Source organism: Quercus robur, chromosome 8 (genome assembly GCF_932294415.1).
Source record: "Quercus robur chromosome 8, dhQueRobu3.1, whole genome shotgun sequence".
Taxonomy (NCBI): domain Eukaryota; kingdom Viridiplantae; phylum Streptophyta; class Magnoliopsida; order Fagales; family Fagaceae; genus Quercus; species Quercus robur.
In genome coordinates this window covers 38,859,285-38,884,815 of record NC_065541.1, presented here as the reverse complement: position 1 = coordinate 38,884,815, position 25,531 = coordinate 38,859,285, and the positions used below count along the sequence as shown (strand labels likewise).

General features: G+C 37.3%; 1 protein-coding gene across 1 annotated transcript; it reads left to right on the top strand.

Annotated features, from left to right (window-relative positions):
* Positions 1–7,790: 7,790 nt before the first annotated feature.
* LOC126696263 (uncharacterized) lies at positions 7,791–11,393 on the top strand. Its single transcript, XM_050393031.1, has one exon. It carries the CDS (start codon positions 7,791–7,793, stop codon positions 11,391–11,393), a length of 3,603 nt encoding a protein of 1,200 aa, XP_050248988.1.
* Positions 11,394–25,531: the final 14,138 nt, after the last annotated feature.

Here is a 25,531-nt window from a genome sequence, read left to right as displayed (position 1 = left end):
CTCAATCTTTGTTAATTCAAGCACAAAAAGATTTTTGAATGTTTTAGGTGTTTTTGGAAAGTATTTTGTTTGAAAAATCTGAAAATTTCAAAAATACAGTTTTGCCCTGTTTTGGCGGCTCAGTCGCGGGTATGTCAAGTCGCGAGCCTCAGTCGCATCTTCGCTGGTCATTTTTGGCGACTTGTTCTTGAGTGGAAGGTCCAGTCGCGAGGTTCACTCAGAGATTTTCGCGGTTTAGCTCGCGACTCACTCGCGGGTAGACCTTCCAGTCGCGAAAAACACTTAGAAAAATTTTCAAATTTTTGTTCTTGAGTGCTTTGGCGGCTTGATCTGGCGACTGTGTGGCGACTTAATCAAGTCGCGAAAATCGCGTGTTTTGCAGAAACAGGAGCAGTTTTTAAACCTCTTTTCAGTTTTTCCCTCGAACTTTTGGAACTGTTCATCTTCTCTCTAAACTATCTCCCTCCCAAACACTCCGTGCTCCCATTTCCAATCTCCATTGTTGCATTCTTGTAGCTCAAAATCGTCAAGTTACAGGTATGGGTTTTCAGTTTTGCACCCTTTTATACTTGATTTTGTGCTTTTCCCTTTGATTTTTCGCATATGTTTGTGATTTAGAAATGGGTTTGTGTTTCGGTTTTTACTCCTTGTTCATGCTTAGCTTGCGAATGTTGCTGCTAGTATTTGATGTGATCTTAGTTGTTTCCTTATTGCTCTTCATCTTGTGCTTAGCTAAGTGTTTCTTTTATTTTAATCTGAACTTTGAGCTGTTGAGTTGTTTCTATTTGTTCATTTTGAGGTTGTGAGTTTTACTGTGCTAAATATGCATGTTTTATTGTGTTAATCTGTTGGGAGCTTCTGTTAGTCTCAAAATTCTGATTGTGTGTCATGTCATTTTTTTCATTATATGTCTCAATGACATATATCTACCTTTAGGATAGTTTTCTCCATGTTGTTCATGTGTTTCCTATCTTAGGCTTGGTCTATCCATGTGTTTGATTAAGTAGCTTATTGTTTCAGTGCTCAAAGTTAATTTGTATGAATGATATCTCTTTGTTAATTACATGGTACTGACTGGTTCTGCACATATATTGTTCTATGCTGTTGTGGCCTTTTCTGATTGTTCACAGATGGCTCCCTCACCTCAGAAGAAGAAATCTACTGCAAAGAAGGCTGACAAAAGATTAAAAATGGAGGACTTTCAGAGATACAAGGATAACTTCTTGAATGCAGGAATCATTCAAGAAAGATTTGTAGATTTAGAGGACTTAAGACAAACCTTTATTCCCAGCTGTTTTGAAGGAAGAGGATGGGAAAAGCTTCTGAGTGGTTTCCCTGTTGTGTGTGAACCCCTAATTAGGGAATTTTACTCAAATGCTGTGATAAAGGAGAATGAATTAAGTTGCTGGGTGAGAGGTAAAGAATTCGTTTTGGATGCTCATGTCATAGATGATGCATTAGGGCTTGAAGGATTAGATGATGAGGAATTTGTCAATTACAAGGATAGAAGTGTTTCTATTGAAACTGTTCAACAAAGGATAGGTGGGCAGAGAGAAGGGAAATGTTTGAATACCACTGCCTTTCCAGTGGATATGAGGTGTCTAACAATAATCATGATGTTTAACCTCTATCCCATTAAGAAATTGACTACAATCAATTGTGTTAGAGCTGTTTTTCTGATGGATCTCAAAGAAAAGAATTTCATAGACATAAGTTCCCATATATATGACACCATTGTGGATGAGACAAGAACAACCTCTAGGCCTAAATTGATATTTCCCAGTTTGCTAATGAGGATTTTTAGAAGGAAGGGTGTTCCAATCCCTCAAGACATCAGTCCCATGTCCACACCCTCTGCAATTAACAAGCTTACCTGCAAAAGGATAAGTGTTAGGCTTCCAGGAGAAGAAGATGAAGGTGATGAAGGAGAGGGTGTCCCAATGGAGACTGAAGCAGAGGCAGCAGGACATGCATCAACCTCTACACCTAGGAGGAGTGGCAAAAGACACAGAGCTTCAACTTCTGCAGATACACATCCAGATGCTTTCCAAATCATTCTGGAAAGACTTGATGGGATCATGGCAGTTTAAACTGAGCACTCTGACAGGATGAGAGCCATGCAAGACCAGATTGATGTCCTGTCTGCAAAACTTGACAGCTTCACAACTCAGCATGACCAGTGACCCTTTGGCCATTTCGGTCAAAAAGGGGGAGAAATTATGTCATTGATGATGTAAAGCAGAAAAGCAAATCCTAAGGGGGAGTAATGTGTTGAGGGGGAGTTGTCAAAGTTATCAAATTCAGAAACTTTGTTTATATATGCTTATGTTTTTGGGTATTTTGGTGTATAGCTGTTTCTAACTCTTAACTTATACTCTTGGTTTAAACTTTAATATATTTTGATGATGTTATTCAGAATGCTTTTGTTTTGTACCCATGTGCTTTTGTAAGCTTTTAGGGTTAATGTTTTATGCATAGTTTGTAGGCTTTATGGTATGTACTTTGCTTAGTGCAGCCTTTATGCTATGTTGAAATCAGTACTTTAATCTAAATGTTCTGCATTTTGGTTTATGTACTGTCACTCTTGTGCCCTTGTAGGATTGTTCCTAGATGCATATGCCTTGTGTGTTATGCATTGGTTGAGTGTTGAGCATACAAGTGTCTTGCCTTGTGCTTGTTAACTTGTATGTCCTTGTGTTCATTCCAAGTGTGAATGAGCACTGTGATCACTACCTTGTGGTGTTCACTTGGTTGATCTAGCCATGGTTTGTTTTTTTAACTCCATCTTAGCTTGATCAAATTATTGCCTGTTTCATATGCATTTATAATTTTCTGCTTACAATGATCATGGTGTATTGTTGTGTTTCAGGAGTATTATGTTCATATGATTCAAGTGCTTCACAGCTTCTAGAGTTAGGTGTGAGTGAGTTTTGTTCAACTGTTCCCAACTCACATGTTAAGTCTAGAGTCTGTTTTAGGGTTTTCTCACGGAATAGCCAAAGGGGGAGATTGTAAGGTTGAATTTATTCAACCATCTAATTGGCTTTATTCCGTGCCAAATTTGCTTGTAATTCAGCATTTAGTAACCCTGTATTTAGGTGGGTTTGTTGTAAGGGTAGTGAGTGAGATAGAGTGAAGTTTGCTCAAGAGTGTGCAAGAAAACAGAGACTCGCGGCTGGGACTCGCGGGTGGACTCGCGGCTGCAAGCCGCCAGAAGCAGCACACGTGCCAAGCATGCTGGAAGATGAACAGTCATGCTAGCTGGAGCACTACAGGACAAAACAGGACAATTGGCCATACGGTTAACTCGCGACTGGATCTCGCGACTTGGTCAAGCCGCGAGGTCAAGCCGCGAGCCACCCCTGTTTTGTAAAACCTGACGTTTCACATTCCTCTCCCACTCCAGTATAAATACCCCTTTTACCCACGATTGAAAGAGAAACCCTAAAGAAAAACCAGATTGCTTCACCCACAATCTCTACCTTAGATTCTCTTCAAATTCCTCAACTCTCTTCCTCTCTATTGTCAAATCCTTGAGAGGCATTATACCAAACCTGGTTCTCACCATCATCTTCACTGTGAGACAGTTGTTTGGATTTCTGGGAAGCAGTTAGGAAGGAGCCAATCTTCATTGGTTGATGCTACGGTCTAGTAGCAGAATCCGGAAAGCTAGAAAAGAAAAAGGTTCGGCGCAACCTCGTTGAAGCAAGAAGCTTGGAGGGCTTAGGTGCACTGGGTAGATTAGGCTTGGAGGGTCTATTGCTATCCTTGTATCCCAACTGTATTTTCTAGTGGATTGATTACCGCTTGGAGGGCGGCGGAGAGGTTTTTCGCCGAGGACTTCGGTTTCCTCTTCGATAACACATCGCGTGTTGTCTTTGTGTTTCCATCTTCCTTCCTCTTTATCTTTGCCTTTATATTTATCTGCTGTGGATTTTATTTTGTTATGGCTTAGATAGTTTATAACCAATTTCATATTATAGCATGTGTTAAGTTTCCGCACACTAGTTGTTTGACATATTGCTTGAATTGGTTAAGTTGTATTTTGGGGGTCTAAACGTTCAAAGGTGTTTTGTACACGTTTTTTGAACTTTCACATTGGGTCAAAACAAAAATATATTTGTTTCGTTAGTATAGACTTTGAGATATATGACATGCAAATTACATCATATGATGTAAATCTTAGTTTTTTTTTTTATTTTTTTATTTTTTGTTTTTTATTTTTTATTTTTTATGGATGAATGTATAATTTACGTGATTATTCAACTTACCAAGTTATTATCAATGTGTTTTTTGCTTTAAATCTAAAAATATGTAGGATTTTACGATTCATGATCTGATCCTACGATTTACGATCCCACCTACCTTTAACAATCCTATGTAAGATCCTAATTTTGACAACCTTGGTTGTAGTGGATGACACCTAAGAGGACAAGACTGCTTAAGAGCGGCACACCAGAGGATTAAAGTAGTGACTCTAATACCATGTTAAATATTAGCATTGATACACCATGTTGAATATGCTAGTATGGATGCGGAAGCAAAAGCATAAAGTGTAGAATAAAATAACACACGAGAGTTATGTGGTTTAGCCTAACAACTTACATCCACAGAGAAAACCTTAAAGGGCTACATCAATAATATATTAAAGCGTAGTATAAATCATGTGTTATAATGAACCATAACATGTATATATATATAATAGAGTAAATCTTAGACTAATGAACTTCTAGTACAAGTAGGGGACTTGGCTTGCACACAAAGTAGAATTAGGTTTGGGCTTATGCTAATGAGTTAATATATCTCTAACACCTCCTCTCAAACTCAAGATGGAATTTCTAGATGAAACCTTGAAATTTGATAAGGTCGAGAAGATCCCTTGAATGAAGTTTGGCTCTGTGATAGTGATTTGAGGAAGTAAATAGTCTTGCAGTGTTGATGCAATTTCTAATAATGACATGACTATACCAGAGAGTTTTTATGGCAACAATGCTAAGAAATACTGAGGAAGACAAAGATTGCTGTTAATACACCGTAATGATAGAAAACCATGGCTATGGGAAGGTGGCTTTGATACCATGTTCGAAATACTAAATGAATATTATTGTATTTCTCAAATAATAAAATATATATGAGTGTATATAGGAGGCAGAGTGTGTGCTGTACAAGTAAACAAAGTGGGCCTAAAGTCCACAACCTATTACACGTCAACAAACATAATATTTACATACCTAGATTACTAATTCTAAGAAGATCATTACTCCAAATAGATCAAAAATGAGGTTGGTGCATGTGCCTTGAATTACAGAAACAATCCATGGGCTATTGTTCAACCAATGAAAGAATCTATCCAATGCTCTATATTAATGATATTTTGTTTTCATATTGCACTACTGGTTTGGCACATATGGAAAATTACAAGCTTTAGGAGACGAAACCAAAACAAGTTAACAATATACACCTAAAGAAAAAGTCATCACTATTTCATTTGGTGAATTACATCACATGGAAAAAAGATGAGTTAGCCCATCCAACATCAGCAGACAGGGGAAGAAAATGGCTGTCCCAAGAGTAGCCCTGTTTTAATTTAATTTTTGTAACAAATTAGTACATAGTCTTTTTCGATATGTGATGAAGTGTAAATCTAGCGAAGGCCACCTCTCTACCATTTCCATAGTATGGAGTACTTTGAAAAGATGACTAAGTACAAACAGGAAGGGGTTTGAGGCCCAACTCTAGGTCAGGGCCTTGCTGTAACATGTTGGGCCCTTGTTCACCTCCTAACGTTTTGTTTTGTTTTGTTTTTTTTTTTTTTTTTTTTGGTTTTTTTTTTTTTAAATAATATAGTTTTTTTTTTCTATTTTTTTTTTTTAAAGAATCTTAATCTATGATGTCCGCTTCTAATGATTGTGCTCTTTATCATCAGACCACGACAATAATCGGTTTTTAGTGTAGGTAGAGATTGAACCCCAAATCTCTTATTCAACTATTACAGACTTTACCAATTGAACTAACTAGAACTAAAAAAAAAAAAAAAAAGTTAAACCAATAGATCTTAAGTTGTAAACATTAATAGATCACTAATTTGTTGTGCTCAAGTATACAGCCAAGCATCCAAGAAGGCATGTCCACCATTAGCCCAATGCCCCTTTTTTTTTTTAATTTGTTTAGAAATACATCATTACTAATTACTAAATATACCCCGTTCTAGTAAGAATATTTTGTAGTTATGGGAACAGACTTTTTCTTCTCCTCTTGGTAGGAGTTTTCTTTCTCACGTAGAGTGAGACTTTCTTCTTCCTATCCTACAGTGTGGGCCACAGAAACAAAACTCTCCTCCACTGCTAGGTGTAGGCTTTGTCTTTCATCATCCTTTCTTACTTTTCTTTTCTCAACATGGACTCGGAGTTTATTGCACGTTTACAAAAGATTAAGTTGACAGCAGATGAAGGCGAGGTGATTACAGTACGTGCAGAAAATCGGGAGAAAACATTAGAGGACTGTTCACTTAGTCTAGTGGGAAGATTCCATACGACTAAAAACATAAATTTTAGAGCTGCAAAAAACCTTCTCAGGACAGTATGGAAGATGGGGAAGGATATGACGATTACAGAGGTGGGGGATGGGCTGTTCCAATTTAAGTTTGCAATGGAGAGCCAACTGAAGTGGGTTCTGAATAACGGACCCTGGAGTTTCGAAAATCACATCCTACTGTTGCGAAGGTGGGAAAAGGGAATGACTGCCTTCTCGGTGAGTTTTGAAACACTTCCCATTTGGGTGCAAGTATGGGGATTGCCTTTCGACTTGATCAATGAGGAAGCGGGGAGAGACATTGGAAGGGGAGTTGGGAGAGTCATTGAGGTAGACTGCAAAGCCATGGCAGCAGACCAAGCTAAGTTCCTACATATCAGAGTCGACATGCCGCTGGACAAACCGATTCGCCGTGGGGCGCCAGTCCTTAGCCCGGAGGGAGATACGGTGTGGGTGGCTTTTCAATATGAAAGGCTGCTGGGGTTATGTTTTCGGTGTGGTCTGTTGGGGCATGAAGCAAGGGTGTGTTCAGCGTCCATTGGCAGAGAGGGTGAAGAGCTGTCCTATGGAGATTGGCTACGGGCTGGGTTTCGAAGGCAGAGAGAGCAGTCACGAAAGGAGACACCAAGCCCACCACGCCGGCAGCCAACAGACCACCAACCTCCACGGACGACTAAGTCACCGGTTGTAGATCCTATTGGGTCCGTTACAAGCAAGGCTAGGGACATTAATGAAGGGGTAACGGACTCAATAAAGGCTTTCACTGCACAAAACAGTCATGGCAAGGTCAAACAAACAGTTATGGGGAATATTACTCAGGATTTTATGGAGGAAATAATTCCAGGAGTTATGATAGAAGGAAACTCGGATAATAAAGAGTTTCCTAACGGCAAGGAATTAAAAAGGAAGGAGAAAAACGTGGGAGTGAATGCGGAGGAGTTTATTAACATTCCAATAATGTACGTGGGCAATATGGGAAACTCAGGAATTAATTCTCAAAGTGAAACCCTAGTTCCACACGTTTCTGAGGGGGCACCATGTGCTACACTTCCAGCCCCACGACCAAAGACTCCTAAGTGGACTAAAATTCCTAGGGTTGACTCAACAAACACTACACCACCCACGGGAACAATAGAAACAGGGAAGAAAAGATCTCATGAGGGGGAAGCACAGGATGGGGCAAGGAAAAAGTCAAGGGCAGTGGCAAAAACTGTTGAAAGCAAAACGGTGGAGGCTGAAATTCAGCCCCGCCGAGCACAATGATCGTCCTAAGCTGGAACTGCCGGGGGCTTGGGAACCTTCGTGCAGGAACTGTACTCTCTCATTTGGTGAGAGAAAAGGCTCCCGATATTTTGTTTCTTATGGAGACAAAACAGACAGTTGATGAGATGAAACTTATTCAAGCAGATTTACACTATGCTTCTATGCTAGCAGTCCCATGTGTCCATAGAGCGGGTGGACTCGCAATGATGTGGAAGGCAGGTGTTGATTTACACGTGCAAACTTTTTCTTTGAATCATATAGACGCTCGAATCATGAATAATCAACCTACACCTTGGAGAATAACAGGTTTCTATGGAAGACCGGAGGCACATCGAAAACATGAGTCTTGGGAACTATTAAGGCATCTGCACTCTAGAGACTCCATGCCGTGGCTGTGTGTGGGTGACTACAATGAGATACTGTCATCAGAAGAAAAGCAAGGGTGCCTCCCACGACCACACAGACCAATGGAGGATTTTAGACAAGCACTATTACACTGTGGGTTGAGTGATCTTGGTTTCATTGGGAACATATTTACCTGGAGGAATGGGAGACCGGGAAGGGCTTTTGTTCAAGAGAGGTTGGACCGGGCATGTGCAAACACTAAATGGAGGGAGATTTATCCTTTTGCAAGAGTGCATCATCTTCATGCGGCATACTCCGATCATGAGCCAATCTTAATTAAAACACAGGAAGTCACACAGGTTACAAGTAGAAGACGAAAGCCAAAGAGGTTTGAAGAAAGGTGGGCTTCGGATCCAGCTTGTGAGGGGGTGATCCGTGAGGCATGGGAGGGAGTGAACCTCACGGGTAGTCCTATGTACCAATTATTTGAAAAAATAAAAGCTTGCCGCATGGCCTTGGTGAGGTGGAGCCGAACTTTAGGCAATTCTAAGGAGCAAATTGAATCGAAGTACACTGAATTGGAAGCACTAACCTCTATGAACCTAGCCGAAAACCAAGACCAGATTCACAAAGTTCGGGATGAGATTAATTGTTTGCTCTTAAAAGATGAAATGTTTTGGAGGCAGCGATCTAGGGCTATTTGGCTACTTGCAGGAGACAAAAATACAAGATACTTTCATCAGAGAGCCAGCCAACGAAGAAGAAAGAACCATATCCAGGGATTCCTTGATGAGCATGAACAATGGTGTACATCGGATGCTGACATAGCCAGATTGGCTGAAAAGTATTTTCAGAATTTATTCACAACATCAAACCCAACAAATTTGGAGTCGGTCTTGGACTCGGTGGATAAGGTGGTCCATCCAGATATGAACCATGCACTCCTTCAGCCCTACACACCAGAAGAGGTTAGAAAGGCTTTGTTCAGCATGCACCCCTCAAAGTCTCCAGGTCCCGATGGTATGTCTCCTTTCTTTTTCCAAAAATTCTGGCATGTAGTAGGTGATGATGTCACGAGTGCTATTTTATCTGTTCTACATTCAGGCCATTTTCTGCATAAGATGAATTACACACACATTGTCCTTATTCCAAAAATAAATGAGCCAAAAAATGTATCTGATTACCGGCCTATTAGTCTAGGAAATGTTGTATCCAGAATTGTCTCTAAAGTGATAGCAAATCGCTTGAAATTAATTCTGCCCAATGTAATATCGGATTCACAAAGTGCTTTTGTTCCAAACCGATTGATAACTGATAATACAACTGTAGCTTTTGAGGTGTTACACAGGATGAGGAATAAAAGAACAGGAAAGAAAGGGCAGATGGCAATCAAGCTGGATATCAGCAAAGCCTATGACCGGGTTGAGTGGTCTTTCCTTCGGCAAATCATGCTAAAATTGGGGTTTGATGGAAGGTGGGTGCAAATGGCTATGGAGACAGTTCATACAGCAACATACTCGGTGCTCATTAATGGAGAACCAAAGGGGTATATCTCACCTTCAAGGGGCTTAAAACAAGGAGACCCACTATCTCCCTATCTATTTTTACTATGTGCGGAGGGCCTTTCTTCCCTTATACGAAAGGCTGTGGAGACAAAACACCTACATGGGATTTTATCTTGTAAAAATGGAGTATGCATCTCTCACTTGTTGTTTGCAGACGATAGTTTTATTTTTTGCCAAGCCACAAGGGAGGAGGGGCAACACCTTCTAGATATTCTTGGGAGGTATGCAACTGCTTCAGGACAAGCTATAAATAGTCACAAAACTTCCATCTTCTTTAGCAGAAATACAAGGGATTCGGTTAAGGCAGAAATACAGGCACTATTAGGGGGCAGAATTATGGAAGATTGTGAACCATACCTAGGCTTGCCCATGACCGGTGGAAGATCAAAGGTCAACACTTTCAGAGGCTTACAAGAGAAAATTACAAAGAAAGTGATGGGGTGGAAGGAGAAATTTATTTCAAAGGCTGGAAGGGAGATACTCATCAAAACGGTGGCCCAAGCCATCCCCGCATACACCATGGGAATTTTCAAAATCCCAAATGCCTTATGTGACACTCTAAACTCCACAATAGCTAAATATTGGTGGGGCCAGACGAAGGATGAAAAGAAAATTCATTGGATCAATTGGGAAAAGCTGTGCAGCCCAAAAGCAAGAGGAGGGATGGGGTTTCGAGACATACAAGCTTTCAATTTAGCCTTGCTAGCAAAACAAGCATGGCGACTTATCCATAACACACACTCACTGTTCTATCGGGTGTACAAATCAAGGTATTTCCCAAACTGCTCTTTCATGGATGCTGAGTTGGGAAATAATCCATCCTATGTATGGAGAAGCTTACTTGCAGCAAGAAACATCATACGGAGAGGGTCCAAGTGGAAGGTGGGAGATGGTCGAACTATCGGTGTCAGTACACACAACTGGCTATCTCATGAACCGGATTTTCTGGGTGAACAACAGCAGGGGATGATGGTTGAGGACCTGATAGACGGGCATACGAAACAATGGGATAGGGAGAAAGTTTTCAACCTCTTTGCACACAGGACAAGGATGGAGATTCTGGATACTGCACTGCCACAGGATGGAAGCCGAGACACCCTGATATGGAAGGAGACAAAATCAGGTGCTTTCTCGGTGAAGTCTGCCTATAAGCTAGCTATACGGATGAGGGACATTGTTCGGAGTGAGCACTCAGAAGCCAGAAGAGACGAATCAAGCTGGAGGAAGGTGTGGCGGTTGAACGTGCCACCAAAGGTCCGTATGTTCCTCTGGAGGGCATGCTCAAATATATTGCCAACCAGAGAGAACTTAAACAGGAGAAGAGTGCAGGTAGACCCCATGTGTGGTATGTGCTGCCAGAAGCCTGAATCAGTTGGACACCTTTTGTGGGAATGCCCCCTAGCAAGGAACGTATGGGCTCTCTGTAGTGGAAGAATTCAGAAATGCCCCAATACAGAAGGTGATTTCTTTATGCTTCTCCAAAGGATGGTGAGTAAATTAGAAGAGCATGATGTGGAGAAGTGGGCAGTCATAGCGTGGGCAATCTGGAACGCAAGAAACAAATATTACTTTGAACGGATCCAACTCCATCCAAGAGACATACTGAGGGGGGCTACCGGATTCTTGCAAGAATATCAGAGATTTATGCAGGCACAGCAGCAGAACAGAGAGGCCGAGAGTCAACAGTGAAGCTTATGAAGGGCTGACTGCTACGTAGCAATAGTGGAGTTTTTTATTATGTTTCCTTTTATCCCCTGTTTCTCGGACTTGAAAACAGGGCATATACTTCCCTTGTACTTACAATGTTTTTACTGAATAAAAGTTTCTACCTATTTACCTCAAAAAAAAAAAAAAAAAGAATATTTTGTAGTTGAATAAACAACACGAGGAGAGGAAATCAAGGACCCACAGTATCCCAAAACACTTCAAGAGATCAAGTTGAAAAAAAAAAATCTTAATAAAATTAAATTCTCAATTAATATTAGGGTGAGTTTCGTTCATCTTTTTGAAACCGTGCTTTTTGAAAAAAGTGGTGGTTTTAAAAAGTACAGTATAAAATTAGGTTTTTTTTAAAAAAAAGAATTTTTTAAAGAAAAATTAGAGTGTTTAGTAAAATCTGTCAAAAAGTGAATCTTTTTATTTTTAGAAGATTATTAATGGCTTCTTGTGACTCTTTTAATTTTAATTTTTTTTTGGTAATAGAATACATAATAATAACGTACTACCTAAAATTTGTTGAAAAATATTGTGAACATAGCATTATTCTAATATAATTTATTATATTTTTCATACGACTTACATTTTTTTTTCTTCATATTTTTATAAATTTTATTCACACCCTTGTCCCCACACCCAACCCAACACATTTCTTCCATTTTTTATTTTTTATTTTTGTTTTTTCTTAGCCATAATTACAACCAACCCTTCACCTTTTATCTTCTTTCTTTATTTTCCTCCACATAGTCAGCCATTGCCACACACTTCTCCACCTTGATCTTCTTTATTCTTTTCTTTTTCATTAAATTCCACTACTCACACGTGTCTTCTACGAAAAACAAGCAACTCCTCTCAGATTCCTAACCTCCTATCTTCCAATTGAAAAGCATTGAGACCTAAGGTAATTTCTCTTAATTTCACCCAAAATCTTCAACACCTCTCTCTCTCTCTCTCTCTCTCTCTGTGTAAACCCAAAATCAAATAGGAATTGAAGCTAGATTGGTGCATTAGAGCTCCTTATCATTACTCAACCTTAGCCATGTCGAAAGATTCATTTCGGGTTGTTGAGAGTGAAATTGGCAGTGGAGGTTTAGTTTTCTGTCGCTATGATTCTCTGTGTTTGTCTTTTTAGTTTTCTGTGTGTATTTTGTGGAGTGCATGAGAAAATAAAGGGTAATTTGGAGATAAAGGAAAAAAATATCTCAATGGTATTCTGTGCAATTTGAAATCGCATCTCTTGGGTTGGAATGCGAAAACACAAAAAATTGTGTTTATGGGACTGAAAAGCATAGTTTTAAAATTTTACCAAACACGTGTTTTGGGTTGGCAAACACATGTTTTGGGTCCCAAAAAACAGAATCAAATGGGCACTTAGATTAGTTCATTAATAAAATCTAATGTTCATTACTTGAAATTTTCAAAGAGAGACTATATATATCTCTAATAACAAAAGGTAGAAAATAAGAAAATTCTCTCTCTATCATCTTTCAATCTTAATTCTTGAAGAAATTAAATCCTTTTTTTTTTTTTTTTTAATCTCAATGCCAACTTTGTTTAGCCAGCAAGCATAGGAAAAAAAATCCCCCTGGGGAACATACCATTATTGCTAACCATTAGTTCTAACTTGAAGTTTGCCCTTAGTTGTCTCGAAGTTAGCTGCTTGGCATGAGTAGATTGGCTTGCTCACCTTATTTCTCTCAATCTTTTTTTAATGCAGTTTTCTTTATAACAAATGATTCAGTGTAGGTGTACTGCGCGTGATCCGACCCTATTTTGATATTCAGGTAAGCTTTTATCATTATTTTTTTGTTCTTATAATCATGTTGTTGTGCTTCTTTTAGTAATGCAAATTTACTCTTTTGTTATTGTTGTTAGCTTTCTCTACTTCTATTTATTTTTTTTAGAGATTTTTAATTTTATTTCAAAGACTCAAACTTATCTACACTACATATTATGCATTATCTGTTAACGTCGCGGAAGCTTGAAGAAAGCACACATGATACTCTTTTGATGCAACAGAAACTAAACTGTTAGTTTGCGTAGCAAACCTCGAATCCACAAGGGGTTCCTTGAATCCACAAGGTGATAAACTAGAATCTACCAGAGAAAGAATTTGACAAAAGTCAATATTTTATTACTAATCTCCTTTCCCTTTGACGGTTATAAAACATATAAATACTGAGAAAGTAAAACCCTAAGATGATTAGGAAACGTCTAAAACCCTAATTCGCACTAATTATGCAATTAGGTGACAAAATACCAAAATTTACCAAAATAGACAAAATTGAGTTAAATGCAAAATCATAAACTACTGACCTTAGGGGTTATCCCAAAACAAGTAGGACCTTATTCTGACTTTTGATTAAAATGTTATTAAGGAAACAAAAATTACTATAAACGGCAAAATTGCAGTTTTTAGGGTCAAAATGGAGAAATATGCCAATTTCAGGGGAGACCTTGTGGCAAAGTAATGACTATTGCTCAGAAGAAAGTTTTGCTTCAGCTTGCTAATTTTTATGCAATTCTAACTCCAAGGCCCATGATTTGCACTAGTGTTTTTTTGCCTTGCGCGATAACTTCAGGCATGGGTGAGAGTCTAGAAAGACCATTGCGGTGTATTCTACATCATCTGTAGCCTACACTTTAGTTCCTTCGTTATAGGTTGTGATTGACACGTTTACAGTTACAACTTATAACTAGATTAAGTGGATTAGCCATTTTAACAATTGAAAAGGAAATGTTAATGTAGCTGGAGTCTAAAAATTTATCAGTAATTTTGCATATCTATAATCAAGAAAAATAGAATTTAAATAAAGAATATATATATATATATATATATTAAAAGTTAAATAAATATTATTTAATTAATATTTACATAAAAGAAAATGCTATTCTTAAAGTTTTCTTTAGGCTCTAAAATTCTTTGAACCAATCATGCTTATACTAAAAATCAATTGGTATCTTGGCATCATAAAGCAAACATCATAATTTGAAATTTTATTGTGTGTATGTATGTAACCCACCCTAATCCGTGATGGGGTTCAAACTTCAAACTGGGTCCCCTTCATCCGGACTAAGGAGTCCGGTTGTTAGTCAGGGAAGACTTGGACATCGACATTGTCCAATTGCAAAGCAGTCCAGAGCAGGTCAATGCTACCTTTAATGGGCCTCATGTGAAAGGATCGGCTTAGTCCAATACTGGGGTCATTCAGTTGGGTCCCTAGACTTCGACTTCCACATTCACAACTGTCTTCAATTTTAAAGCGGACTAGAGCAGGTCAGTCCTATATTTAATGGGCCTCATGTGAAAGGAATGCCCAGCTTTTTATTTTATTTTATTTATTAGAATAGTAGAATTTTTTCATATGATTTAAAAAAAAAAAAAAAAATCTACGAAATCCGTGTATTACATCCATTTGGACAATCTCCCTTAAACCAAGAGGCGTTTCATCAATCCATATCCTGTCTTCAGCAACAGCTTATTAATGACAACTTGGCCAGCTATTAACTGAAATGCTAGAATTAGACAAATTTTACTAAATAAGATTTAAAAATTGATGTAGAAATAAATATAATTGATGGATTTCAAAAGCATTCATTTTATTATTATTATTATTATTATTATTATTATTATTATTAGTAGTAGTAGCAGCACATAAATTTGTTTGTATTCTAGCATCACAATTTTTTAATTCTTGAATGTTTTATAGTGGAAACCGATCGATGTGTTCTACTTTCTAGAAAAACATAGTTTCAAATCTAAGATATGGGTTAGTTAAGGGTTAATGTTTTTCTGTTAAGAGCACTCCATTGGATTAGTCAAAAGTTTCAAAAATTAATTATAGAAATCATATATATATATTTAACAAATATTTAACTACTTACTCTTCAAATATACTTTACAACAACTTTTCTATTTTCTCTACTCTATTACAATATTTGTTTTCTCAAAAATGGATATATATATATATATACCGTTGGATAAAATGTAACCCATTTCCTTCACTATTTTCCAGTGCTTTCCCTAAATCTTCTCGCATATCAAGATCTCTATCAATACAAAAGGTCACCGATAGCCACCCAAATTTCCATAAACACTAATTGTTGCTACACTACTCACCACCACCACCCAATTGTTCCTGAAATTCATTACAAAACAAACCCATTCAGTACATCGAACATGACCTGTTGGGTTGATAAAGGCGAATGATGCATAAAAATGAACAATAAAAGTCAAGGAAAATGTTCACAGAATAGGCTTCTTTGTCATAAATTTAAAACTAGAAGTGTTTAAACCCTATGTTCATTTTTTAGTAATTTGAGAGAAGCTGAGGAATTAAACAGCCTTAATTAGTTAAACATTTCATGAGACAGTAAACATGATGACCACTAATGATACAAATATAGTGTTTTCTCTCTCTTTTGTATATAGAAAAAATACAAATGTCCTTGGATTGATTACTATTTGCTTCAAAATATAATAGTTTTTTATTTTTATTTTTTTATACAAGATAGAATTATACTCAAACCTAATCTAAGTATATATGTGTGTGAAACTCCCTTCTGGAGACTTGAACCCTGGTCCTTGCCCCTTACACTCTGCAAGTACTTATACTTGTAGAGTAACCATCGTATCAAAGGTGTGCGTTGATTATAATAGTTTCTTAAATAACTACAAATTTAGAAAGTTCCCGCCAATTCCAATGGCCAAATCTCTGAATATAAGCTCTTAATTTATTATCTTCTTCTACAATCCATGCACCTTTCTTTAGTCCATTTTTATCATAGAAGGGAGATCTCATCATCTCTCTGTAAATAAAAATTTTGAGATCAAGTAATTCCCTAGCTCTAAGTAGCACATTTATACAAAAATTTTGAGTTGAAAAATGCTCATTATTGATACAATGATTACAACCTTGAAGGTGGACCTATCATATGTTCGGCAAACATAATAATATAAAAAACTAGGGCCCAATCTGAAGTTGCAACGAAAAGGGCTTTTGATAAAGTAATGATTCCATGGGTGAGTAGGTAATCCATACTCTTTAGAATGTGTTACATGCAGCAGCATAAGCTGAATTCTCATAGTACCATAAATGTTAACTAAGCTCTTATAAATGTTAACTAAGCTCTTATGTAGCCGTGAAGCTGGCAAAGTTTTATCCATAGATATTTGGAGATTATCAATGTAAGCATTGGATCCTAAGAGCATCCACATCAAGCTAGTCAAACTAGCAATTCGGTAAAGAAAAAAGGTAAATTATATATTTGGTCTCTATCCTATATACTATATTTCAATTGTGTCAAATTGGTCCCTAATCTTTTAGTACTATGTCAATTTTGTTTCTACTATTATCTTTTGGATGAAAATTAATGACATGTCTAATGACCAAAATAAAAAATTAGCTTCCATTAATGTGACAATAAATTAAAATTTTATTTTGGTTGTTTGTCATGTCAGCAATTTTCATCAAATATATAATGTCTGAGACTAAATTGACATGACACTAAAAAGTTAGGGACCAAATTGACACAATTGAAATGTTTGAGACCAAATTGAAATATGATGTAAAAGATAAAGACCAATACGTAGTTTAACCAAAATAAATAAATACCACTAAAACCAGCATGCAATAGGCTCAAGTATTTAACATTCCAAAATAAGAAATAAATAATAACTTAATACCGTAATTGAATTATTGTTCATCAAAAAAAAAAAAAAAAAATCTTTGCACTCTCTCTCTCTCTCTCTCTCTCTCTCTCTCTCTCTCTCTCTCTCTCTCTCTCTCTCTCTCTCTCTCTCTCTCTCTCTCTCTCTCTCTCTCTCTCTCTCTCTCAATTGATTTTATGTTGATTGTCCAATGTTTGACTTTGGAGTTCTTTGCACACACTCTCTCTCTTATCAAATCGAATGTATCGACTTTGTAGATCCCACTATGGAACCCAAACAAGCAACTGTTATTGTTGTTCCAATTGGACAGAGAATTGCAATCTTGTCACAGCATTTTTAGCGTGAAAATCAACAATGAGTGGGAGCTAGGAGAGGTGGTGGAGCTCATGGGGTGTCTAGTTTGGCAATTGTGGTGGCGGAACTTGCGGGTTTGCTGAAGACTGAGTTGAATATAACAAAGATGGCGTATTGAAATTGAAGTAGTTATTTGTGAACAGTAGTTAAACTAAAGTAACAAAAATGGCCAAATTTGACTAAGTGCTCGTTTGTTTAAGCTTTTATGAGCTAAAACATGCTTTTTGAAACCAAAATCACAAAATGTGCGTTTGGTAAATTTTTAAAAAGTTGCGTTTTCTAAAAGCTATGTTTTCATTTGTGAAGGAAAAGACCAAATTGCGAAAGCAGCAGCTTGCTCCATTGCAAAAAAGCACTGAAGCGCATTTCAATATTACCGTTGGAAGTTGCACAAATTTCCCAAATTGCCCACTAGTTTTTCTTAAAAACTCAATTTTATTCTTTTGTTCATAACATAATTTTACAAAGGAACCCAATAATGAAATCAAAACCAATAAAATAAAATAACTTATTTGACCCATTTCTATTGATGTTGTTGGCAACGAGGAAGAGATCAAGCAATGGTGGGGAGGAAGACAGGCGGCGGAGAAGGCAGAGCAAATCAACAAATGAGGAAGGCGAAAAATGCCAATGACGGAGGTGAAAGACGGAGACGACCGATCAGCAGACCCATCTCTCTATCTTCGTTTGATGAGAATCAAATGATGTGGTTGTGTGTAACCTTTAAGTTTGTGTGTTTTGATGGGATAGAGGGAAAGAAACTTGCAGATGAAGTGGCAAGGGAAAAGGGAGAAAGGAAGAAAGAAAATAAAAAAAAAAAAAAAAAAAAAAGAGGAAGAAGAGAGCTCTGTGGAGTGTGGAAGAAGTGCTACGGAAAAAAGGGGGAAAAAAAAGAAAGAAAGAAAAGAGAAGGGTATGTGTGTGGAGGAGAAAAAAAGAGGGAAAAAGAAAAGAAAAGAGAAGGGTACGTGTGTGGAAGAGAAAAAAAGAGGGGAAAAAAAAGGACATATGGATGAAAAAAAAAAGGTAAAGAAATAAGGGAAAAATAAAATAAAGAATGAGAAATTAAAATTGAGAAATACTATCATAATATTTTTACAATAAATTTTAAGTGGTAGATTATTATTAGTTAATATTGGTGAAAAAAATAATTTTTTTAGAAACTTTGAAAGTTCTTTTTAGAATAATTTTTTAAAAAGTATTTTCACAATACTTTATATATACATTGTCTTTTTTAGTAATTTATCACTCAAATCGTCACTTTTATAAGGGTTAGCCAAACACTCAATTTTTTTAAAAAGTACTTATTAACAGCTTTTACCAAATATTTAACTTTTTCAAAAAGTATTTTTTCATACCACACTTTTTAAAAATCTCACTTTTTCAAAAAGTTCAATTTTAAAAAGCTTAACCAAATTCATCCTAAAATTATGCAGAGCTTAGTGACTGGTAAGTGAGGTTGAGATCAAGCCTTGGCAAAGCTACGTTACCTCAAACATCAGTTCATGTCGAAGTAAGTTCCATCCAGTATTACTGGTGGTGGTCCCTCATCGACGTAATCGTTATACAAAGACAGAAAACAAAACCAACAGCGTACATCGATGCAACATCACCGATGGAAAATTTACAAACAAGCACATGCAGATTATAACATAGCCAGAGTCAGACAAAAATATTGATTAGAAATTGTGGTCAAATTGATTTAATATTGTGATCAATTTCCCACATTTTCATGTACTCTCTCTTTGAAAACGGGTGACCCAAACTGATATTGCGACGAAAGTGTGGTCATGGGTATAATAATTCCATTTTTTTAACGAGAAATACGGGATTTTTTATTAATAGGAAGATAAGGACAAATCCTAATAATTCCATTTGAATGTGAATAAGTACTCTTCACAATGTGTTACATGTTTCATTCGACATGTGCATTGTAAATAATTGTCTTCTTGATTAATTCTCAGTCACTGGCGGCTCCACATGCATGCCAGCGTGGTCATAGGACCACCCTGACCTGTATCTAACTTACAAAAAAAATGTATATATACAATTGCTAAAAAAAATTATATGCTAAACTAGCTTATTGTGATTACCCTTATAAAAATGTTGAACATCCTGACTTTAGAATTACAAAAATTTGGGTTCAACAAAAATAATAGTAATATTACCTTTATAACATTTTTACAACAATTTCACAACAAATTCAATGTAGTAAGCTAATACTAATTCTAATTTGACCCAAATACTGATATTATTTTTTTACCCACCAATAATAATTTTTTGCATAAGATTTATTGTAAAAATGTTGTAGACGTAGCATTACTCCAAAATTAATTCTCTCTCCCCCCTCCCCCCCCCCCCCCCAAACATAATCCTTAGTCCATTTTATAAATTAAAAAAAAAACCTTAAATAACAATAATAAATATTAGCCCAAATAAGAACCAACACAAACTAAACAAAAACAAAACAAGACAAAACAACAAGTGACCACCTTCAAAAAAATTCCTAGCAGAGCCGCCACTACTTACACTCATTAATAGAGAATAAAAGTTAAAATAAGCTCCTATTCTTTCTAGCCCTAACATATATAGGAAAACATTACTTAAGGCATTTGGGAAATTACCAACTGACAACAATGCAAGAATCAATTTTTGTAAAAAAAAAAAAAAAAAAAAAGAAGAAAGAATGATTACACTAATCTATAAGTACTAGCTATGGTATGATACGAACCATAAAATATATGGTCTTGAGGAGGTCCGGCTTTCACTGGACACATTGGATCTTGGATACGTGTCCAAATCTTGCCGTGTCCAGTGAAATTCTTACCCTGTCTTGAGTTCATGGTTACATGGTCAGATGAAATGAATTTGAGACCAATTAATTTCTGACACTCCGATAATTCTGTCATGCTAAGATTGATTTAAGAATTAGTCAATTCGCTTTTGAAATTTGAACCAAGAATTCGCATCCTTAATAAATCACTTGAAGCTCAGAGAGGCCAGCCGAAAGTACTCCATCGCGTTACTATTAGCTTAAAAAATATATATGTGCAAAACTAAGTTGGCGGAAAAACTTCAGCATCCAAATTTTTATGTGCATTTGCGTCAAGAATATGTTGCGCACGTTTGACAAGGCATGCCAACCTTTTATGCCTCATCATAAAATATTGACTAAAAACAGTTTTTTTTTTGAGACTTTTGTAATTCAAAATCTAAATGATTTGTTTCAAATGGGATACATGACTTATGAAGGTAAAAATTACTCTAGTATGTTTTTATTTTAATGCGGAAGTTTATATTGAAAGTTCAATTATGTGTATAAAACACCATTGAACGTTTAGACCCCCAATTACAAAATAACCAATTCAAACTTTATGTCAAACAACTAGTGTGCAGAAAATGAACAAAAGCTATAAATAGAATTGGTAAACAATCTAAGTCAATTAAAAACACATCCACAGCAGAAAATAAAAGGTAAAGATAAAGGGAAGAGAGATGTAAATACAAGGACAACACACGATGTGTTATCGAAGAGGAAACCGAAGCCCTCGGCGTAAAACCTCTCCACCGCCCTCCAAGCGGTCAATAATCCACTAGAAAATGTAGTTGGGATACATGAACAGCAATAGACCCTCCAAGCCTAATCTACCCGATGTACCTAAGGCCTCCAAGCTTCTTGCTCCAATCAGGTTGCGCTGAATCTTTTTCTTTTCTAACTTACCGGATTCCGCTACTTGACCATAGCATCCGTCATCCTTGGCATCTTCCAATGCTTCCCAAAACTCCAAAAACACTTAACACTCTAAATGGGTGTGGGTAGTGTTTGGATAGAAATCTCCTCTCAATAGGTCTGATAATGAGAGAGGGAATGAGAAGAGACTACAAAGATTTCTCTCTAAGAATGAGTAGCTCTCTCTAATTGGGTGGGTGTTTTGAAGAAACCTCTTTTAGGGTTTTTCTTTTTGAATGGCCACACATATTTTGTGGGAATGAAAGGTATTTATATTGGTGTGAGAATGGAATGTGAAGAGTCAGTTTTTCCAAAACAGGGCTGGCTGGCGACTTGACCTCGCAACTTGACTGAGTCGTGAGTTCAAGCCGCGAGCTAACTGAGTGGCCAGTCTGGATTTTTGTCCTGTAATGCTCCAGCTAGCATGACTGTTCAACTCCCTGCATGCTCTGCGCGTGTGCAACTTTTGGCGGCTTGCAAGCCGCGAGCCTCCCGCGAGATCCAGCCGCGAGTCCCTGCTTCACTGCACTGTCTTGAGCATTTCTTCACACTCTCTCACACACTACCCTTACATGATTCCCACCTAAATATAGGGTTTCTAAGTACTATATTACAATCAAATTTGTCATGGAATAAAGCCAACACATGGTTGATTAAATTCAACCTTACATATATGTATCATTGTCCTCTTTTGGTCGTTTCTTCTAATACATTATTTTTTGGAATTAACTTGCATAGTTGAGAATACAATCTCTCTCTAGCTACTCGCACTGAAATAAGTTTAGAAATCTCGCTCTGCTTTGTCAACCTTGCAAATGAAAATATCCACACTTTGACAAATAAAAATAATGCATAATCGTGAATGGACAGATATATACCATGTGAATTTAATTTTATAAAGATTGCCGGTAAAACTCAATATTATTATCCTGTTCTGTTATCTTTTGTGACATTACATTTTAATAAAGTAAAGAATGGGCTGTTTTGCAATAAATACAGCCTAATTACAGTAAAATAAATAGCAAATAAAAAAAAATAAAAGAGACAAAATTTTCTAAAGAAAGAGACAAGACAATCCCAATAAAAAAAGGATTAACGCTCAAGTTCAACATCTTTGCTTGACAAAGGCTACATTGAAAGGAAAAATGACGATTAAAAAAAAACAAGTCGAATTAATATTTGAATCTTATACACTAAATTTCCTGTGAAAGCAGTTGAGACACTCAAGGCCGATCTGTTATAGTCGTAACGGGTCTCTCTTTTTGTTTTTTTGTTGGCAATACATTTCAATTGTACAATTTTCAATTTTGTGCAGATAATAAAAACCATTTTTCAAATTTAAATAACACAGACATTATTTTTTTACTTGCAACCAAAAATTTGCTACATCAGTTGGATGTGAAATTTTTTGACTTTGTATCCATAGACTTTCTCAAATAATGTCACTTGTGGAAAACCTAGACGGAATGATTCGAAGGATAGATTCGCCATTTACCACTGAGGTGTTAAATCATCCTCTCCCACCAAAATTTCACCTTCCCCAACTGGAGTCGTATGACAATTCAAGGGATCCTTTGGACCATATCGAATCATTCAAAACTCCGATGCTCTTGCAGATGACCCCTGGTGAAGTAATGTGTAGGGCCTTCCTGATGACACTAATGGGTGTAGCTAGAGTTTGGTTTGGCAAAGTACTCCCAAGCACCATTGCCAAATTTGAGCAACTTGGCAAGGGCTTCGTCCATCATTTCATTGGAGGACAGAGATACAAGAAGCCAACTGGGCATCTTCTCAACATTCGTCAAGTGGAAGGAGAGTTGTTAAGACAGTACATGACTTGTTTCAATAAAGAGTTGCTGCAGGTGGACGAAGCGAAGGATCAGGTCATCCTGACAACCTTCAAAGTAGGGCTGTTGCCCGGAGATTTCTTCTTCTTAATCACCAACAGCCTGCTGAGGATAGTGGTGGAGCTACTCTATAAAGGCAGAAGATGCAGTGACCATGAAAGAGATGACAAGCAAAAGGAAGAGAGACGAAGGAACCAGCACCAAGCCCGATAGAAAGAAAGAAACACGAAGCATAGGGCATACCACAGATAAAAAGAAAAACCTCCCAGATTAAAGATCAAAGTTTACTAACTTTACTCCGCTAGTAATGCCCATTGAACAAGTATTGATATAGATAAAAGATGAACCTTCTTTGCAATGACCCAGGCCTATTTATGCTTCAGTAGAAGTAAGGGACAATAACAAGTATTGCAAATTTCACCAAGACCACAAACATCGCACTGATGAATGCAAACATTTGAAGGACCAAATGGTGTCTTTGATTCATCAAGGAAAACTACAGAAATTTATATGAAAGATGGAGCCATGTAGACAAAAACAGAAAGATGAGAAAGATAAAGAACAAGAGATGGGTGGCAAAAAAGCTCCCATAGGCGAAATAAGGATGATAACAAGAGAACTAGTAACAGTAGGATCTTCCAAGTCACTAAAGAAGGCATACGCAAGAGAAGTGAACAACGTTCATTCATGATTCCCATCATCAAAGATGCCAAGGAGTAACGAGCCAGACATTATCTTCTCAAAAGAGATGCCCATGGCATTAGGCAACCTCATGATGATCCCTTAGTGATATTGCTAAGAATGGTGGAATTCAACATTCACAGAGTATTGGTTTACAAAGGGAGTTCAGTGGACATCATCTATTTGCCCGCATTTCAATAGATGAAGTTAAGTCAAGAGAGGCTTTGACCTTTCACTTCTCCTTTGGTGAGTTTTATTAGAGATAGGATTACTCATAAAGGCGTCATCAAATTAACTGTGATTGCAGGGACGTATTCAGCCTAAGTCTCCAAAGAGATTGATTTCCTTGTGGTAGAATGATTGTCGACATACAACGTCATCTTGGGATGACCAACACCCAACAAGTTGAAAGCGGCAATATCAACATACTACCTACAGGTAAAATTCTCTACAGCCCATGGTATAGGAGAAATTCGCGGAGATTAAGTCCTCGCAAGGAAGTGTTACCATGCCGCCCCAGTGCCAGGAGAAAATCATACATAAATATAGACGAGTTGAAGCCTATTCTGAACCATCAGAAGCGTCACAAGACATCGAAGTCATCCCAGGAGATCCATCTAGAGTTCTGAAGATACAGAGAAGACGAAGATAACTACCCTCTTAAGAGAAAACCAAGATGTTTTTGCTTGGAAACACGAGGATATGCCAGGAATTGATAGGGAGATCATTCAGCATTGTCTCAACGTAAATCCAGAGTATAAGCTGGTGCAATAAAGATGAAGGATATTTGCACTAGAACGTAATAGGGTAGTGACAGAAGAGGTGGAAAAGCTTTTAGAAGTAGGCTTTATAAGGGAGGTTTTTTACCCAGATTGGCTAGCTAATGTAGTGATGGTGAAGAAGAATAATGGCAAATGGAGGATATGCGTCGATTTCACAATCCTTAACAAGGCTTGCCCGAAGGACAGCTTCCCCTTACCCAGGATCGACCAATTGGTGGATTCACTTGCTGGACACAAGCTCTTGAGTTTCATGGATGCTTTCTCCAGATACAACTAGATCCTGATGGACGAAGAGGATCAAGAGAAGATTGTGTTTATCACTAGCCAAGGGTTATACTATTACAAAGTAATGCCCTTTGGACTAAAGAATGCAGGGGCCACATACGAAAGGTTGGTGAATCGCATGTTCTATTAGCAGATAGGAAGAAATGTGGAAGTATATGTAGACGATATGCTAGTGAAGAGTGGAGACAAAGTATATCATCTGGATGACCTGAAAGAAAACTTTGACACACTTCGTAAGTACAAAATGAAATTGAACCCAACGAAATATGTTTTTGTTGTCTCCTCAGGAAAATTATTGAGTTTCTTGGTGTCTCAACGAGGCATAGAGGCAAATCCTGATAAGGTAAAGGCAATAATGGAGATAAAATCTCTAAGAACTGTGAAGGAAGTACAGAGTTTGAAAGGAAAAGTGCTTACTGTTCTTTAAAGTCCTTAAGAAGGCCCTCCAATGGATCGACGAGTGCGAAGATGCATTGATGAAGTTGAAGTAATACTTGGCACAACCCCCACTACTGAGCCTGTCGGTAATAGGCGAAAAGTTGTTTCTCTATTAAGCAATATCTAACACAACGGTAAGCTCGACACTAATCAGAGAAGAAAGAGAAATACAGAAGCTAGTGTATTACACTAGCCAAGCTTTTCAAGGAGTTGAAGGTAATTATCCAAGACTAGAGAAGATTTCCTTCGCCTAAATAATCGCCTCCAAAAAACTCTGCCCCTACTTTCGGGCACACTCTATCATCATCATAACAGACCAACTA

What these genes read in the sequence shown, in the direction of transcription:
- LOC126696263 (XM_050393031.1), top strand. Translation starts at nt 7,791, where the DNA reads ATGATCGTCCTAAGCTGGAACTGCCGGGGGCTTGGGAACCTTCGTGCA.